The following is a 20,318-nucleotide window of genomic DNA, read 5'->3' as shown; positions in this document are numbered from 1 at the left end:
TGAAGGCTTCGGAATTAGAGAGATAGAGTGGCTATCCTTAAACTGCCAGAAATTTACTTCTAATAGGTGTATTGTGTGAATTGTGGAAGAAGACATTTGTATGTAGGATGGATAGCTTCTGTTTTGGAAGGTATCACTTTAGTGAGTGTATAAAGTCATTCCTTATGATTAGTGATGTTGCACACCTTTTCATACACCTGTTGGCTATTTTATCTCTTCTGTGGAGAAATATCTGCTCAGGTCCATTGCCTATCTTTTATAAATCAGATTCTTTGTTTTTCTGCTATTGAGTTATAAAGAATTCTTTTATAAATCAGATTCTTTGTTTTTCTGCTATTGAGTTATAAAGAATTCTTTATAAATTTTGGATATTAAGCCCTCATCAGACATGGGGTTTGCAATTATTTTTTTCCCAGTCTGTAGGTTACTCTTTCATCCCGTCGATTGTTTCCTTTGCTGGACAGAGGTTTTCATTTGATGGAGCCCCATTTATTTATTTTTATTTTTGTAACCCGAAGTTTTGGTGTGATACCCAAAATATCATTGCCAAGGCCAATGTCAAGAAGCTTTTCCCCTATGTTCTCGTCTAGAAGCTTTATGGTTTCAGGTCTTACATTTAGGTCTTTATCTATTTCAAGTTGACTTTTGTGTGGTGTAAGACAAGAGTCCAGTTTCATTCTTTTGCATATGGTAATCTAGTTTTTCCAGCACCATTTATTGAAGAGACTGTTCTTTCCCCATTGTGTCTTCTTGATGCCCCTTTCAAAAATTTGTTGTCCATGTATGTTTGATTTTATTTATGGGTTTCCAGGGCCCTTTTATATTTTTTTAATTAATTTATTTATCTAAATAGAGACAGAGTCTCACTATGTTGCCCAAGCTGGTCTCCAACTCTTGGGCTCAAGCAATCCTCCCTCCTTAGCCTCCAAAAGTTTTGGGATTACAGGTATGAGCCACTGTGCCTGGCCCTTTTTGTATTTTAATGTCAAGACTCTTTGAGGAATTAATGATGAATTCTACTTTACTAAGTGTGTAGTTTGGACAAGAGGCAATATTGACTACTTTGTTTGTACAAGGTCACATGCTAAGCACCTTTATACTTATGTTAGTGAGAACAAATAGGCCTATCATGCAACTGGGAAAGGAAAGAAGAAAGAAAAGGAATTAACATTTAATATGCATCTACAAAGGCCTGTGATGTGTACTTCGTGTGTGTACACAAGATCTACTGTTTAGAAATCTTGTTGCAAACAAGAGAAACTGATTGGGGCATATTTAAACAGAAAGAGAATTCATAGCTAGCCTACTGAATCTAAGAAATATGGAAAATCAGGTTTGAGAAATGGTAAGGAATCATATAAATCTAAGCAGAAGAGTCCTGGCTCAGAAATAACTCTGATTAACATTTGCTGCTGAAACCTCTTCCCATAGTATTGGGGCTGCTGGAAATTCTCCACCCACTGGACAGTCACCACTGCACCAGGAAATAACCTCTGCTCCCTGTGTCATTGCATAACTGCCCAGATTCAAAGTTCCAGCTGGGAGTGTGATTGGACAAGGCTAGGCCATGTGCTACTCCTAGCTGTCAAATAGGGAATGGAATGTATGCCCCTCTTTACCTTTCACAGGGGTAGACAGAACCCTGCCCATCACCAAGACTTATCCTTATTCAAGGTTTGAAATAGAAAGAAGACTTGGATGCTGAGCAGTCAACACAATGGCAAGCATTCACTGTTGTTTTACTACTTTGGTTTCCTAATTTCTATATTTGTCACTTGTCCTTTATGGTAAAAATTTGCATGTTAAAATAAATATTCCTGTTTAACATGACTCATTACCTAGTGGGAAATTTACCCACCTCCTCAAAGGGAAATGACCCAACATCTCAATAATTTCTACATTCAGCTCCAAATCTAAGATCTCTGGGTGATACTCATTTCTCCTCTAGTGACCATATAAATCGATCTTCATGTAATGTAAGTATGGACTGAATTGGAAAGTAAACCACTAACAACATAGTCCATACACAGTAGTGTGGTTGGAAAACAACAAAAAACTTTTAAAAGGAGTATTAGTTGGAATATATAGCAAAACAAGGAAGTGAACACAAATAAAGGCTACAGTAGTCATATCTGTAACTCTTCACAAGATATTTTATGATGTGTGCAGTATTTACAGCTTCCCTCTTCCACTACCTACTGCATCTTGCCTTTGTTTTCAGTCAGCATCTGAGCTGGTCAGGGTTTGTCTTTGGAAGTCCTACCAATATAGTGATGCAGTTGGTCTTCATTAATTTTTGCAGCCAGGCAGGCAGTTGTATCGTTTAGGTTCCATCCATACTTTTATCTGTCCTTCTTATATAGCAATAACCATATATGCCCATGGTAGCCAGAGTCAGTGACTCCAAACAGTTTCTTAACAACCATCAGCCCTCCCACTCTGCCTACTTGCCTCTTCGTTTGATAGCATCTAGAGCTCTAAGTAGGTAGGTGTCCATTTAGCTTTCATTTTAAAAGAGCCATTATGGCCATGTGGAAGCATTGATCACTTGGGTTCTGAGATCTCGAATGCAGAAGAACCCAGATGTGAATATTATCCCCCCACTTCCACTCTGGGTCCCTAGACCCATGTGTTTTAATTAATCAGGAGCAAATTTGTGTTAAAACACGTCTGGATAAAAATCAGTTTAGCAAAATTGCTTTTAAGATATTTATACAGATAAAATGATATAATTATTTCTTAGTCTTTCATAATGAAGCCAACATTTAACAATAAATTCAATACTGCCTTTAAAAAGCCATTTGTTTAGATATCCAAAGAATACCCAATACCATGTTGAACAAGAATGAATAGAAGAGGAAAAAGATGAATGGGAATAATAAGGTTGTCCTGGAAATCTCCATATAGGCAAGAAAACTATAATTTGGAAAAGTATGTTACATCCTCTTATGAAAATAATTGAAAGGGCATAAGCTCACCTGAATATGTTACTATAGACAAAAACCACGATCTACTTTTCCTCAGCCAAATTTATGATTTAACTCATAAATATTTGTTGAGGCCATGCACAGTGGCTCATGCCTGTAATCCCAGCACTTTGGGAAGCTGAGGAAGGAGGATCACTTGAGGCCAGGAATTGGAGACCAGAGTGAGCAACATAGCAAGACCTTATTCCTACAAAAAATAAAAAATTAGCCAGGGGTGGTGTCATACACCTGTAGTTCCAGCTACTCAAGAGGCTGAGGCAGGAGGATTGCTTGAGCCCACGTTCAAAGCTGCAGTGAACTATGACTGTGCCAGCCTGAGCGGCAAAGTGAGACCCTATCTCTAAAAAACAAAACAAAACAAACAAAAAACCCCAATCATTTGTTGAGAACTAGTAGTGTGCTCTGGCTCTCTGTTCAACCTGTCTTGGTCAATACTTTTGTCAGTGAAGATATAGCCATAGGCTTATCAAAAGTATAGGTGGCAACAGTGTGATATTTAAAACATCTAATAGTAGAATCATGATTCCAGAATGGCACAATAAGCTGGAATAATGATCCAAATAGAGATACCAGTTAAATCCTTAGGTTCAAAATAGCAACTACATAAGCACAGAATTACAGAATCATGTTTTAAAACATCACAGAAAGAAACAACAACATAAAGCAAAACACAGGGGCTTGAGTTGGCTGCAAGTATGGTGAGAGTCAAGAACATGATAAGGCCACCAAACAGATAATGGCTGTTGGCTGCTGTAGAAGTGCAGTGCCCAGAAGCAGAGTAGGGTCCCCTGCTGCCTACCTTGGTCAGGCTACATCCCACATGCTGTGCTAGCTTCTGCATCTTTGCAACAATACAGGGATGAACTGTGGCAGGAAAATCAGGCTGAGGAAAGGTTTGGAGACTATGTCATATGAGGAACAATTGAAGTGGGAATATTTAGATCAAAGGCCCATATGGTTTTCAGACATTCGAAGGGCAGTCATGAGGAAGTGGTTTGAAATATCTGTGACTCCTGATAACAAATGCTTAGACAGGGTCTGAAAAAAACCTATCTTCATGCCTCAACCATTTGCCATTCAAGCCCAGTTGCTGGCAGGCACATTTTGTATAGCACATCCTTTCACAGAGAATGTCAGGGGCTGTGTCTCTGGAGCGTCCCAGAAGTTTGACCCTTCCCATCTGTGAGCATGCCCTGGAATAAACATGAAAGACATCAGAGAAAACTTTTCCTCTGTCTCTAGTACTTTCTGAAATGGCTGCAAGAGGGAGCGTTCAAAAATAGGAGCAGCTCAGTAGGACTGGAAGAAGACAGACTTTTCTCTGATCTTTGTGGAAGGAGACACTGATGGAAACCAAATCTCATTACAACCTTAAGGACCTCATTTATTCATTCATAGTTACTGGGCACTGACTCTGGGCCAGGCACTGTATTGAGTATACTCAAATAAAATACACCATTCTTGTTTCTAAGGAACTCACAGTTTCCTGGGGATGTAGGCAAATAAATCACTTCAATGAAAATTGTTGAAATGCTACAGTCAGGGCTATTTTCCTAGGTAGATCTAGTTTCCTACTTTACACAAATATTAATAAATCATTTTCATTCCTTTAAATTGTTCTATACTTAATTCCAAATATTCTGTGGATTAAAAAAATGCAAACTCATTAAGGAAGATGAATATCTTCCTAATTAATTGAGATTATTTACTATCAGAGACAGATGGAGGATCTGGATCCTTTCCCAAGACCTAATGATACATGCAAAAGTCTACTTATAGTTATTATGTTAATGATTCCACAACTCTAATAGAAGTTATCACTCAGCCAACTTCCTTGGGCTTACATTATACATAGTACCTAATTCTTCTATCTTCCTATAGAAATCTACGGCTACTGTCCAGGATGATCCATTCAATGTGTTTGGGATTTTTTAAATATGTGAATATCTTTCTGACTGTAACAATTTATAAACTGGTAACACTGTAAAAGATTTAGATGCCTTTTCATTGAACTGTTTTTTATAAATGAGTCTTTGTTCCATGGCCAATCCACAGATGTTATATAACTATGTGGAAGCAATTCTTAATACAAATACCAAAAAAAAATTTAAATGCATATGGTTATAATCCATAGCAATTTTTCTGGTGCCTTTCTATCTTAAAACCTGTAGGCAAATTGTCTTTAAATAGAGGATTGTAAAAGTCAATATTTTAAAATACTAGAAAGCTGTTAGATCTCATTTCCCTCCAATTTATGTCTTAATACATACACACCACATGCTCAAAAATTTCCAATCTTTCACAACACATCAATCAAGTAATAAGAAAAACTGGACTACCACTACCAAAGATGTCAAAGTTTCAATGGGAGAGTTATGAACAAGGAGAAGGCTTTTGGGGGAACAATTCTACTTAAGAGTGAGTGGAAAAGGTAATTTAAAACATTTAAGTTACGCTGAATTCATGATTATGATTTCAAATTGCTATTTAGTTATATTTCATATTGCAGGCTATCAAAATTGCCCTTCTGCAGCCTCTGGAATGTTAAGTTGACAAACGAGACAGTTATTTACCTCTTTAAAAAACAGGATTTACACACAAAAAGGCACCCACCTAAATATGTTTTATTAAAATGGAATGAGGTGGTATTTTCTCCTTTAAATTGTTTTCCTAGAGCTACCAAAAATTTGCATTTATAGAAGAGTGGACACAAATACCTCTGGGTTGATACAAACAGATATATGGAGACCAGCGGTGAGAGTTGGTTTATGACACTCATTGGACTTCACTTCTTTTTCATTTGGCTTCATTAGAGTCTGGACTCTCTTCATTGTTAGTTTCTCTGGTTTCTGCCAGAGTCTTCTTAAGTACTTGGATAACCGTCTCTACCTGCTTTACTTTTGTTTGCCTATTCTGTTTTGTTTGCATTCATTTTTGTCTGAAGATTGGTTCTATCCTGTTGCCTGTTGCCACTTGTTTCAGCTCACATGGGCAGGCTTGGTTGATAACCTTGCTCGTCACCTCTTGAGCCCTTCTTTTACTGCTCTTTTAGTGGAAGTGACCCCCTTTTGTGCATCGTGGTAGTGATCGCCTTTTCCATTTATCTCTAAAGACATCTGTACAGGATACATTTCTTCCTATTTCTTTGCATCATTTAAAAACTGATATAATTGAATTTTGGATACTTTCCATGGCTTTTGTCTGACTTGTAGTCACAAATTATGGAGTCTTTCTACTGATATTCTCACCTTGTGTCAGAAAATGCCTTTAACTGATATATTTATAGCATTATTCACTTCTGTATTCTTTATGGATACAATCGATGAGCCAATAATGCCAAATAAATAACAAAGCTCAGCAGTAATAACTTCTTCACCTTCTTTTCAAATACTTCCTGTTATTTCTTTTCTTTTTGTTCATTGCTAGGGAATCATGGCTGTTTAATAGATTTCAGTTGACTGGAAGATTTATTATAATTCTTAATGATACAACTTTGGCTAGTGGTAGTTTCTTTTAGGTAGGTTCTTACGTCTTTTTGACAGTACTTTAGAAAGTTTTGAAAGCTTTCTTGCTTTCTAGCACAAGGCAGTTCAAGCTATCTTGCACATTTCTGGGCCAAACAAAGACTGAGATGTTTCTCTTAAGAATCCTTAGTTTCTTTTAGTTAAAAAAAAAAAAAAAAAAGACCAGGAACTGGGTGATTGGCTGCAACATGGATTGACATTGTTCCTAGATTATTTCTGTATCAAAACTACAAATGTTTTCTTTTAAATTTAATATTTATGTTAATATTTCTACTTCTGTTCTAAAATTACAACATTCCTCATTAATTTGAGGAATTCTATAATTGTAGCACATTCTCTCTTATGTAAGAATACTTATATTTACTTTATATAAATGTTAAGTAATTTATAATTACTTATATTCTTCATTTGCCTGAGTGCCAAGATGCTAACACCAACATCAGTATGAACAATAAAGTACTGAGTTAAGCTTAACCTTTTCTACATAGTTACTTTTGTTTTTAGAAGGTTTTCCAGAAAGAAAATGCATTCCATTCTTTCCTGAGCCATAAACATTTCCTTGTATAGCATGCAACATTTCCTTATTCCCTCAGGAACCTAATATATCATGGAATGTTTTATTTGCATTTCATGAACCCAAGTCATTTGCCTAGTTAGTACTATGTATATGTGTACTTCCATCCAGCGCCAGACCAGTTCAAAGTGTTTCATTTTCTTGCAAGAAGATCAAGGAAAGACTTTGTAAGCGAGTAACATTACATGCAAACTCAGGCTTTTGAGGTTTAAACTGAAAGTCTCTTCTTTGACCCAAGATCCAAAATTCATATATATTAAATATGTTATCTGATGAATTATCACTCATCAAAAACACATTTGTTAATTACCAATGACACTACTACAGAACTCTAATTTTTCAGAGGTCTTTGGATAAATCAAAATATACATTACTTTAATATTTTATGAATTCAAAACTTTCAAAAACCACTTTGGAATATCAGAAAATAAGCAGAATGTGTCAAAATAAGACAGTTTAATACAAATACTATGTACATTTACATAAGGTAATTGCATATTTCTCTGTCAATTTTTATGCAGAAATCTGAATTTGTATCATTTATCCTTATACAGAAAAACCACAAAATCGCATTAATTTTCCAGTTTTATTACACAATATAAATGTAGTTACCTTTCAAAGCTTAACACGGCTTTTTTTGTTTTTTCTCTTTTCTTTTTTTTTTTTTTTCAAGACGTAGTTTCACTCTTGTTGCCCAAGCTGGAGTGCAATGGCACAGTCTCAGCTCACTGCAACCTCCTCCTCCCAGGTTCAAGTGAGTCTCTTGCCTCAGCCTCCCTCGTAGCTGGGATTTCAGGTGCCTGCCACCACGCCCAGCTGATTTTTTTTTTTTTTGTATTTTTGTATTTTTAGTAGAGATGGGGTTTCACTATGTTGGCCAGGCTGGTCTCGAACTCCTGACCTCAGGCAATCCACCCGCCTCAGCCTCCCAAAGTGCTGGGATTAAAGGTGTGAGCCACCGCATCCAGCTAACTTAACAGGTTTTTAATACAAAATCACCAAATTTTGGAAGAAATGTTATAGAAAACCCACTAGATTGATTTTTGTGGTTGCTGTTTTTCAAACTCTGTCTTTCTAGATGGGTTTCGCTGTTAGGGACTGATTTAAAACAGCTACTTTTTTTTTTTCTCCTCTCTCTCAGACCTTTACCCAGACCCAAGTTTCTAATCCCTTTGTTGGCCTTATTTTCCTCTTACTAACACAAAACTAAATTTCTCTTCTTATGCTTAAAAATCTGACTTAAAACGTATTTGTTAAAACAGCTTAATTCATATGATATTCAACTTTATATACCTACATGTATACTACCATCTTATTTTTAGCTAAATATACAAAAATTCATCTAAGCAAAATATTCAAATACATTTTTTTTTTTTTTTTGAGGTGGAGTCTTGCTGTGTCGCCCAGGTTGGAGTGCAGTGGCACGATCTCGGCTCACTGCAAGCTCCGACTCCCAGGTTCACACCATTCTCCTGCCTCAGCCTCCCGAGTGGCTGGGACTACAGGCGCCCGCCATGACGCCCGGCTAATTTTTTGTATTTTTAGTAGAGACGGGGTTTTACCGTGTTAGCCAAGATGGTCTCCATCTCCTGACCTCGTGATCCACCCCCCTCGGACTCCCAAAGTGCTGGGATTATAGGCGTGAGCCACTGCGCCCGGCCTCAAATACATTTTTTATCATATGTTTTTACCCAATAAGGCATCGTAGTTTCAATTAAGCATATATATATATATAGTTTGCTTCCCCCCCAAAAAACATTCATTCTTTAGATCCTAAGATCTCTGAATTTAAAATTTTGAATTCTAAGAACTTATATTATCAGCCTGTCAAGGGTTCCTTGCTTTGCTTTGTTTTTGTTTTGTTTTAGGGGAAGGGACAAATCTTTTTTTATTAATACGCACAGAGTTGCTTACTAAGTACTAAATAAATACTAAAATATGTACCATGGTCGGGGGGTGGGGATTAGTTCATTATTATCTATATCAAGTTACTGTGAAAGTAAAGGTCAGGCAGTGGAAGCATTGATTTCTGTGCACAGACTTGGTGGGGGCTTGTTGCCCCATTCAGTGTGGGGCACTAGAGTACAGCACTTTCTTTGGTGAGGACTCTGATGATTCCAAACCCATTATATCTTGGGTGTGCTCTTCTAACCCATGGAAGACTTAGTGATCACGTCTCAAGAGCTTACCCTTTTTTCCAGACCATCTATAGAAGATTTCCTGGCAGTCCTAGAGGAAAAATATATGGACGTTTATGGGGACTTCATAGGAAGGTAGCTCTGGAACTCAGGGGACAATGGAGTTGCAGAGGCTTACTCAGACACTCATGTCGCCAGTAGCAGGTATTATTACTTTTAATAATAGTAATATTTTCACCCCAATAAGGTCATCTAAGATGTCATCTTTTGTATTTGGTGGCACTATACAGATACCCGCGAAAATTCCCCTGCAATTTTTCCTTCATATTTTTTAATGATTTTGCAACCTCTCTTGGGTATGTATGAGAAAGACAACTAGGAGTTTGTCCTTCCCACAGAGACCATGATTTCGCCTAGCCATAGTTTCTGGTATCAAGGTCCCAAGTTGAGTCTAGGAACTCTATGTTCCACAAACCCAGGGGGTCCCACTTCCATTTTGTTTGAACAGTGACCCCTGGAGTTAGGTAACAAGGCATCTCAGCCAGGATCCAACTACAATTTGGGCTCCTAACTGGCACAATTCCAAATTTACACAGAATGGGGGCCCTGACACAGTTTAAAGAAGAATAGAAGAGATGTGGTGCTTCCTTTGTAGTCCTTGAGCTTGAATTAAGGAACACACAAGGGAAGTTATTCTCCTTTTTTTTTTTTGAGATGGAGTCTCGCTGTGTCGCCCAGGCTGGAGTGCAGTGGTGCGATCTCAGCTCACTGCAACCTCCGCCTCCCTGGTTCAAGTGATTCTCCTGCCTTAGCCTCCTGAGTAGCTGGGATTATAGCCGCGTGCCACCACGCTGGCTAATTTTTGTATTTTTAGTAGAGACAGGGTTTCACCATTTTGGTCAGGCTGGTCTCGAACCCCTGGCTTTGTGATCCACCACGTCAGCCTCCGAAAGTGCTGGGATTACAGGCGTGAGCCACCGTGCCTGGCCGAAGTTCTCTTCTAAGGACAAACCAGTCATATAAGATATATTAGGAGCAGAAAGGCTCTGAAAGCCTTTTGAAAGGCAGATAGGTTCAGGTAATGGGCTCTCTTTAAGCCTATCAATGGACAGTTAGCCTAGGCATCCCCTCACCATGAAAGGGAGGGAAAAAAGAGACATAATTGGGAAGATAAAGAGGCAAGGTAGCAGGAGTCGAAGCATTTGCTCACTCAGTCCCAATGCTGTTGACCATCTCTGCTGTTCCCAGGGTTTGTGTTGTTCTAGATCCTATCAAAGCCATACCAAATTATTACAGAGAAAAAGACCACACATAGAATTTAAAAATTAGTCCATGCTCTTTGATAAGAACTGCATTGCAAGAAGGAAGGAGTGTCCACCAGCTCAGAACTAGGTGACCACCACACACCTGTTTTCTAACACATCAAAATGACAGGCTTTCCTTTCAAGACAAGTTCAACCTTAGACCCCTCCTGAGAATTGCTTTGTGATCAGCAGGGGAGGAGGGGCTTCATGACACTCATGTAAGGGAGAGAAGAACTTCTGACCCTTAGGGAGGGGAATCAAAAGAACTTATCATACCATACAGAGAAGAGAAAAATGAACCTTATAGTTAGTTAGTTAGAAAACCTCAAAAAGGCTATTTGAAAGGGATGCTTTTATCAAACCTCTGAAAGGAGTCACAGTGCTTGTATGGTAAAACATCATGGATCTATCATCTTTAGAGACTTAACTATTTGGCAAGTAGTACTGTCTTATTTAAAAGAGCCAATTTTTTTTTTTCATCAAATGTCATCTACCTAAGGACAGATCAGGGTGGCTTAGACAGGACCTCTGAGTCCTGTCTAGTATCAAGGTCCCAAGTTGAGTCTATGAACACTATGTTCCACAAACCCAGGGGGTCCCACATCTATTTTGTCTGAACAGTGACCCCTGGAGTTAGGTAACAAGGCATCTCAGCCAGGCATCTCCCCAAGTGGGGAGATGATCTGTGAGTTCCCTTCCCTCACTAAGATTCTGCAGACCCCACGATAGCTGGCAAACCCCAGGACAAGGAGGAATGAGAAGAGGGGAGGGAGGGAAGAAATATCCCTGTCCAGGAGGTCCCAGTCCAAAACCATGGGTGGCCTGAGGACTTCAAAGTTGGGACTATTAACATTTGACATTTCAGTTAATCTGCATTATTGCCTTCTTCTTGTCATTAGTGAGGTTCATTTGGGTATCTTGTGGCCAGAGTTCTTTCAGGTGGGATATGTTTCCCAAGTTTCTTATAGGGCACATGAGCCAAAGGAAGCAGGATGCCACAAAAAGGGTGACATGAGCCCTTCGAGTTCAGCAACTTTTGCTCCCAGGGTTGTTGACTATTCACATACCAGCTGGTCTTTCCTACCCATGTGCAGCAATAAGGCGATCCATCCCCAGGAGCAGCTGGGGGCAAGCCAATGGGAACAAGCCAATGGCAACACAGATTGTCTTAGTCTGTTTGTGTTTCAATAAAGGGACACCTGAGGCTGGGTTGTTTATTTAAAAGGAGATATTTATTTGGTTCACAGTATTGCAGGCTGCACAAGACGCATGCCAGCATCTCCTTCTGGGGAGGGTTTCAGGAAGTTTCCACTCATGGTGGAAGGGGACGGGGAGCAGGCATCACATGGCAAGAGGGAGGAAGAAGGAGAGAATGTGGAGGAAGGTACCAGGTGCTTTTTAGCAATCAGTTCTTGTGGAAACTAATTGAGCAAGAACTTGATTCCAAGAGACTGGCACCTAGCCATTCATGAGAGATCTGCCTCCATGACCCAAAAGCCTCCACCTCCAACACTGGGGATCAAATTTCTACATGAGACTCTGAGGGGACAAATATCCAAACTATATCACATACTTTAACTGGGACCAATCACTTGACCTTCACTTCCTCTTGCTGGCATGCAGGGGTTGGAACAGTGGAGTCTGCTTTAGGGGAATGTCATTGCTGCAGCCCATAGTAGCCACTAAAATCCAACTCTACCCTCAGTGGACACTCTGGATGAACAAGTCAACATGCAGTTCTATGCTTCTGAATCTCTACTACATCCAGCAATGGGATAAGGAGGAGCTCTTCAAAGATGGGGAGGTCCAATATTCCTGCAAAATAACACACCTTATTCTGATCTTCCTTGAAGAAAATATTGACATGAGCCAAATGTCCCCTGTAGAATGCATGCAGCAGTTGTATTAATTTGAATTCAACAGAGAATTGGTATAAAGGAGCCTATCCTAGAATCTGTCTGCATTATTTATAAGAAGACTTTCATGATGAAATTGTTAATATAAAAGTGTAAGAGTAATAAGGCTACTTAAGAGGTGGGGCTCTTTGCAAGTACAAGTGTGGTACCCAATATTTATACAAATTTCAAACTATTTTATTTATGCAAGTCCATCTACTCTTTACTAGAAATAATATTTGCTTGCCTAATTTTGCTGAAAAGTGATAAAACTAAATTCTTTTCACAGGGTGGGAATCATAGTTCACTTTTAGTGCATATTAAAGAGTTGTCACCATGGGAATTGAATATTGTAACCTGCTGTATGGTTTTGTATTTGGATTAATACAAAATAATCTGTTTGATTACAAGCCCACATTTCCCTCCATTGTAGAAAGACAAAGGTGATGCCTGCTGAGTGGAAGCAGTATAGAACAATGTGCCCCCACCACCCCAAGCCAGATCTAGCCTAGGCCAAAAATATAAATACCACAACCAGGAGATGATACAATAGATTCCTTCACCTTGGTCCTACGCAGCAACAATTTGAAAATGTTATTGGTGTAGAAAATACTAATCCCCATTCACAGGCTTTATTTAAACACATAATTATTGGAATTAATTAACAAAGATTACATGTTTATATTAAACCACATTTACTGTGTTAATTTCATAACAATCATATACAATAGGTAGTCCCCCATTCTATGGAGTAGGAAATTGAAACTAAAGAAATTAAAATATAGCCCAAGTAAAAGACAGATCTGGAATTCACGTGGAAGCTATTTGATTTTAAGGCTCGTAATCTTAATTATTTAATGATTTCTGCTTCCTTTCAGCCCATGGTAGAATAGTACAGAATTTATAAACTTGTATACTTGAAAAAGATCTTAAGTGAGTCATTTAGTTTACCCCTGCCCCCTTTCCAGTCATTTCTTTATTAGTATTCCTCAAAGAAAGAACAACCAAGTCTCTACTGGATATTTCCAATGCTGATGCTTTTTATTTTGAGGGATAGGTCATTTCATCACTGGACTGCTACAATGGTTAAACACATCTTCATGGTAAAAATCAGAAAAGAAGACAATTCTGACTTCTTTCTTCTATAAAATTCACCAGTAAACAAGAAGAAGAAAAAAAGGCAGAAAAAGGGAAGCTCTAATGTTAGGGAAGCCAGAAGAATTGAATCCATTAACCCCAAACCACAACGGATGAGGACTAGAACACAATACATAGTGAGTGGTAAATGATTCAACAGGAAGTGTGCTTCACAGGGATGAGTTGGATGTAAGTGGGACAGGCTAGCAGTGAGAGGCAAGCTGATTTCCCTGGTAGACTGGAAACACTAAGGAATTTAAGGTTAATACTCTGCAAGTGGAGATACTATTGAAATTAGCAGTAAAGCAGGTGACTACAAATAGTAGGATGGTTTGATGGCTGTTGGGTTTGTTTGTTTGTTTTCAGAGATGGGGTCTCACTATGTTGCTCAGGCTGGATTTGAATTCCTGTGTTCAAATGATCCTCTCGCCCACCCCTGTCTTCCAAGTAGCTGCGACTACCACGTGCGCACCATCACACCTGGCTTGTTTGTTTGTTTCCAGTTAGGAGAAGGAACAGTTAGAACAAAGGGTCCTAAATGCCACCCTTCAAAATCAAGCCCCTTTCAGGATACCTGAGGATTGTTCTCTGAAGAAGCTTAACCAGAAAGGCTCTGAACTGAGTGATATGAGGCTCAGAGGAGGACAAGGGTGAGCAACAATGACGAAAAAGAGAAGAGGTTAAACATCTGAGTCTCCAGACATTAAAACCAAGTAAGCATCCAGAATAATAAATGAAAAAAAGATCTAAATCAAATTTAATCATTGTGAAACTTCAGAACATCATGATAAAGATGCCAAACAGTTCCAGAGAGGAAAAAAATGGATCATATCCAAAGGATTAAGAATAAGAATGACCTTGCATTTTTAAGAAACATTAAAGAATAAAAGACGGGAAAATAATATGTCTTAAGATTTTTAATAAAAATTATTTTCAACCTAAAAGGTTACATCTAGCCAAACTATCAATCAAGTAAGTATAAGGGTATCCAAAAGATATTTCAGGCATACACACAGTCTCCCATAAATGCTTTCTCAGGAAGCCACTAGAGGATATGTTTTCCTAAATGAGGAATTAAACCAAGAAAGAGGAAGAATGGGAGCCAGGAAACAGGAGAGAGGTAAAGGGAATTCCCAGAATGACAGTAGGGGAAGTGCCAGGACCACAGCTGTGTAGCAGGCCTAGAAGCCACCAGCCCAGGCTGGAGGAGGGGGGTCAAGTTTCTAAGAGTGTTTGTATGCGGGGATCATATCTCCAAAAAAATACTAGAATACATAAATTATTTGACACATTTGACCTTTGGGAATATTGTACAGAAAGATTTACAGGCCTCTTACGCTGTTTGGGAAGACACAGTATTCTCAATACTAGGCAAATGAAAAGAAAAGGAAATTATCAACTCCAGGAAAAACAGAAAGTTGCATATGAATAGAACTATAATCACAATGCTCTACCTGGTTTAACAGTAAACATTATTTCAATAAAGACAATATAGGGTATGAATTAAACATTGAGATATAATTTTATGGGGAAAATGAAGAGAGGAGAAAAAGGGGAGTGTAAATAATGAAAATCTTCATCTACCATCGTGAGAAGACAATAAATAATTTCAAAAATTGGTGAGTTGACAGATAGCAATCAAGGCATTTTATTTATAAATGATAAAGTAAATCCCCCCCAAAAAAAATCTACAACGGTTTTATGTTATTACCTCTAGAAAGCATCACAAGGTTGGAGGAAGCTGTAGGAACAAGGAGTTATTGTTTCTTGGGATAAGCTTTTTAGCATCATTTGAATTTTCAAATTATTTTCCTGTGATATTTGCGTAAACAGTTAAATGTATTTTCAAAAAATAAATGTATTCTTTACAAAAGTTCAAAGCCTTAGATGTGTAATTTGTGTTCTCTTAAGGTTGATTTTACAATAAAACACTGAGCTCTATTAATTTGCTGTCTTTATTAACCTATCCCAGTATTTTGGGCCCCTATCAGGCCACAGATAAATTCTTGGGAGTCACAGTTTTGCATGTTTGTATTCTTTTCAATTATACTTGAAAATGCATATGCCTGTTTTGGATCTGGGTAGCCACTGTGTAAGTGTTATTTTGATACCTCCACTATCATGTGTGTATCTATTCAAGTTAGGGCCAATTAGCACTACTTTAATAATTGCAGGACAATGAGAAAGAATAGGAGTTTCATCTATTCAGGCTGCTATAACAAAATACCATAAACTGAGTGACTAATAAACAATGGAATTTTTTTTTTTTTTTTTTTTTTTTGAGACAGAGTCTTGCTCTGTCGCCCAGGCTGGAGTGCAGTGGCACAATCTCGGCTCACTGCAACCTCTTTCTCCTGGGTTCAAATGATTCTCCTGCCCCAGCCTCCCCAGTAGCTGGGATTACAAGCATGCGCCACTACATCTAGCTAATTTCTGTATTTTAGTAGAGACAGGGTTTCACCATGATGGCCAGGCTGGTCTTGAACTCCTGACCTCAAGTGATCCACCTGCCTTGGCCTCCCAACGTGCCGGGATTACAGCCGTGAGCCACCGTGCCAGGCCAACAATGGAAATTTATTTCTCATAGTTCTGTAGGCTGGAAAGTCTAAGATCAAGGTGCAGGCGAATTCTGTGTCTGGTGACTTCCTCGTACAAGGCCTTCTTCTCACTGAAACCTCACATGGCAGAGGGGTAAGGGGTTTCTTTCAGATCTTTTTTTATAAGAACAGTAATCCCATTCATAAAAGCTCTACCCTCATAATCTAATCACTTCCCAAAGGCCCCGCCTCCTCATACCCTCACCTTGGGGTTTATGATTTCAACACGTGAATTTTGGGGGGACACAAACATTCAGACCATAGCAAGCAGTAAATGATGCACCTGTATCAAATGAAGTCCCCATGAAATCATAGCAGGCCATATGAATAAAAACTATGTAATAATTTGAATGAATCAAGTGTTGAGGAAATTCCCAAACCACATTGTAGTAGAGTACCAGAAACTCAAAAAACCCAGCAGTCAATATAGTATTCATGTTGCACGTAGCAATTTAAGTTCAGCAAAACAGTATCTGTCACATAAAAGTAGTGTTATTAATTTGAGTCACATTTATTGATTTTGTAGGCTTTAAAATATACACATTTTAAAATTTATATAACTAATGTAAGCATAAGGAGTTTATCGTATTTTCATTTTAGCAGTACATGTAGGTTCAAATAATAATACAATTCTTCAAATAATTTCCACATTATTTAAGTTATTCTGTTAAGTGAATCTATACATTATTTAAATTTGAAAAGCACTGACTTGTTTATATTTACTAAGAGATCTGATCAGGTCAGTTTGCTACGGTCCAGGATGGAATGCCACCCAATTTGTGGCACTCACCAAGTATTCATTAATTTAGAAGAAAGTACTTTTCTCTTTCATCAATTTTAATTCACCAACTTAATTATCAAATAATATAGTGAACAGCTTCATTGTCTTCAACACTGGAATTTCTTTATCCCGACTTCTGCTTGTTGGGTGCACTCATCTATATATAACTTATGCCTCCCCTAAACTCAGAGAATAAGTAGGACAAAACTGGGGGTGGGATGTTTTCATTTCCTTTTGTTGCCATAACACCTTATCACAAATTTAGCAGCTTAAAAACAACATAAGTTTGCTATTTTATATTTCTGGAGGTCAGAAATCCAAAACGAATTTCTTTGATCTAAAATCAGTGTCGCAGGATTGCATCCCCTCTGGAGGCTCTAGAGTAGAATCTGTTTCCTTGCCTTTCCCAGCTTCTAGAAGCTTCCTGACCTATGCTGAGGTCATCAAATCTCCTTTTCTGCCTCCAACCGTACTGCCTTCCTCCCTCATTTATAAAGACCCTTATGAGGCTGAGTGCAATGGCTCACGCTTATAATCCCAGCACTTTGGGAGGCCAAGGTGGGTGGATCATGAGGTCAGGAGTTCGAGACCAGCCTAGCCAACACATCGAAACCTGGTCTCTACTAAATATACAAAAATTAGCTGGATGTGGTGGCAGGCGCCTGTAATCCCAGCTACTCGGGAGGCTGAGGGAGGAGAATTGCATGAACCCGGGAGGTTGCAGTGAGCTGAGATTGCACCACTGCACTTCAGCCTGAGTGACAGAGCGAGACTCTGTCTCAATAAATAAATAAATAAATACCTTTATGATTACATTGAGCCCACTCAGATAGTTCAAGATAACCTCCCTACCTCAGGATCCTTACTCACATCTGCAAAGTCTCTTTTATCATGTAATGAAACATATTCACAGGTTCCAGGGAGTAGGACATGGAGATCTTTTGGGTGGCATTATTCTGCCTCCCACAAGGAATGCCACTATGCCTAGCCTGTCCCCAGAGCAGAAACTGATGGAGGAATCTGCTTTGGAAGTATGGGAACACAAGCTCCAGAAAGAAAAATAAAAGGCGAATGGATGTAAATTAATAGAGAGGCATTTTATGGTGAATCAGAAAAAAGTTTCTTTTTCTGAGGAGGATCAAGGAGCATGTTGAGGATTTACAAAGTGTGGGAAAGCTACCAACTAAGGAAGAAAAAGCAGACTGCTTCCCTGAGGGTTTGTTTGAGATGGGAACAGTTACCTGGGAAAGACTGTGCTCCAAGGTCACATCAATTACCACGCGCATGAAGGTTATACTCAGTTCAGCTCCAAAATCACCATCTACATGTTTATTTCAAACTTTGCAAACAAACCAAACAATGACATCAGAATTAAAATGGTTCCACCACCTCCCTGTTCTTATGCCATTGTTTTTCTTTTTCCATGATTCCTATAAGAAACCTGACACTAATTAAGCTAGCGCAAGAAAAAGAAGAAGATGAATCATCCACCACACTGGAGATAAACCAAGAAGTAAGAAAAACTGATCTCTACCCAAAAAGGACAACAATGGTGAAAGACTGCATTTGCAAAGGGGGTGATACACTCAGAGTTTAAATTTCCGAAAGGACAAACAAAACATGGAGAGTCTGATGAGATCTTCCAGCTGCTTCTCTCTGCTAAAATATTTCCCCTGGCGACAGCTAGGGAAGCTTGGGTGTATTTTCCCCTTGCTGTGTCATACGATGTTCCTTTCCCTACCCCCACCTCCTCCAGACTGCTGCCTCCATCAGTGCCTGTGGCATGTGTGTGTGTGTGCGCGCGTGTGTGTATGTGTGTGTGTGTATTGGGTTTCTCTCTCTCTTGTAAGAACACAGCCAGCCCGCCCTCTCCTGCTGTTGCTGCAGCTCTGACTTGCTTTTTCCTGCCTCTTTCCTCTCCTCTCTCTTCTTGCTTAGCTTCTTGCCTTCTGGTAAGTATGACAAACACTCCCCCAAGCCCTGTGAGAAGATGTAGGGTGCGGTTTGCGGTGTTCGAAACTTGCAACTTTGAGATTGCCAGTGAACTGTTGGAGAACTTTTCATTGTTGTATTTATAAATAAAATGTGTTGCTTAGGGAGGGATGTGTCTGTGATAGTCATCTGGAATAGCCAACACAAGTGAAAAGTTCTCTCCCTAGGGAGGGGAAAATAAGGCAATAAAGTTTATATAAGATAAAAGTTAGAAATAATTTCTTTGCCACATAATATAAAATGGATGATTGAAAAGTAACAAAGTTCTCTGACTTTGTTTTTTTCCTTCTTGTTAACTTGTCTTGAGGCTACTTTTAGGAATTTAATTATCCTGGGCTTTATAATGACTGTTCTGTTTTAAAGTAAATGTGGAACAGGAGTTTAAAGAATAGCCATGGAAGTAAGAATTTAAAAAATCAATGATTGTGGCATCTCATAAAGAATAAATCAAATACAAACAGCCACTTGCATTTAGACTAACCGAAGTAAAACTCCTATGGACAGCTTATCTTAAATTAATTATTTTGAAGTTCATTTTACTTGAGATTTTATTTCATCCTAAAATAGTCTCCCCGACTTTAAAACCCACGTATGGATTTAAGCCAGTAAATGTTTACTGTTTTCAATTTGACTGAAAAAGTATTCTCTTGATTTTCAAGGATGAAGTGCTAAATGGCATGACTCATTTTAGAATAGCTTAAAATAACTTCTGGATGGACAGCAGGTGCCGTGTGTCTTTCTCCGTGTTCAGGGGAGGCCTAAGTTATATATAGATGAGTGCAATCAACAAGTGAGGTCAGGATAAAGAAATCCCAGTGATGAAAATAATGAAACTGCTGCATTATTTGATAATCAAGTTGGTGAATTCAAATCAGTGAAAGAAGTAAAGTACTTCCTCTAAGTTATGAGTGTTTGGTGAGCATCACAAGTCGGTGGCAATGTCTGTGTGTTGAATTTTCTGTTCTTGTTGGTGTCCGAGCATTCGATTGACATCTACTGCCCTGAGAACAGGAAAAGGAAGCTGTGCAGTTGTAGAACAGTATGATTTTGTTTTCACTTTCATGTTACCACAACAGCAAAACCTGCGAATTATGAGGATCTTGCCATATTTTTATGCTGCTATTTAGCAGCATCACTGTTAAATATTATTTACTAATAAAATACACCATAACTTAAAGGCCTAAACCAAATCTATTGCAACCCTTGAAGTGGTAATAGTCAGAAACCCTGGAATCTCTGACTCAGTTCCATCTCTCACCCTTTCCTAAGCGCCCTTATTATTGCTGAATTATTTCTTGAGTTGGTCTCCTCGTTTATGAAACATTGCTACTTCTTAAAAATCATTGTTTTTCTAGAGCTTCCTGACTTAGAAGAGAAAGTTGTAATCTG

The 20,318-nt window shown here is 38.6% G+C and overlaps 1 protein-coding gene across 1 annotated transcript in view; it reads left to right on the top strand.

Moving 5' to 3' along the window:
* Positions 1 to 20,318, top strand: part of TXLNB (taxilin beta) — an 83,057-nt gene that overhangs the window by 13,165 nt on the left and 49,574 nt on the right. The window contains exon 2 of the mRNA XM_058430757.1: positions 9,287 to 9,427. Within this exon, the coding sequence (XP_058286740.1) occupies positions 9,382 to 9,427 (46 nt within the window). The 5' untranslated portion in view covers positions 9,287 to 9,381. The remainder of the gene's footprint in view (positions 1 to 9,286; positions 9,428 to 20,318) is intronic.

The sequence above is a fragment of the Hylobates moloch genome, unplaced genomic scaffold (assembly GCF_009828535.3).
Source record: "Hylobates moloch isolate HMO894 unplaced genomic scaffold, HMol_V3 SCAFFOLD_2, whole genome shotgun sequence".
In the NCBI taxonomy this organism is placed as follows: domain Eukaryota; kingdom Metazoa; phylum Chordata; class Mammalia; order Primates; family Hylobatidae; genus Hylobates; species Hylobates moloch.
The sequence above is the reverse complement of the archived record's forward strand: the minus strand, read 5'-3'. Positions and strand labels throughout refer to the sequence as shown.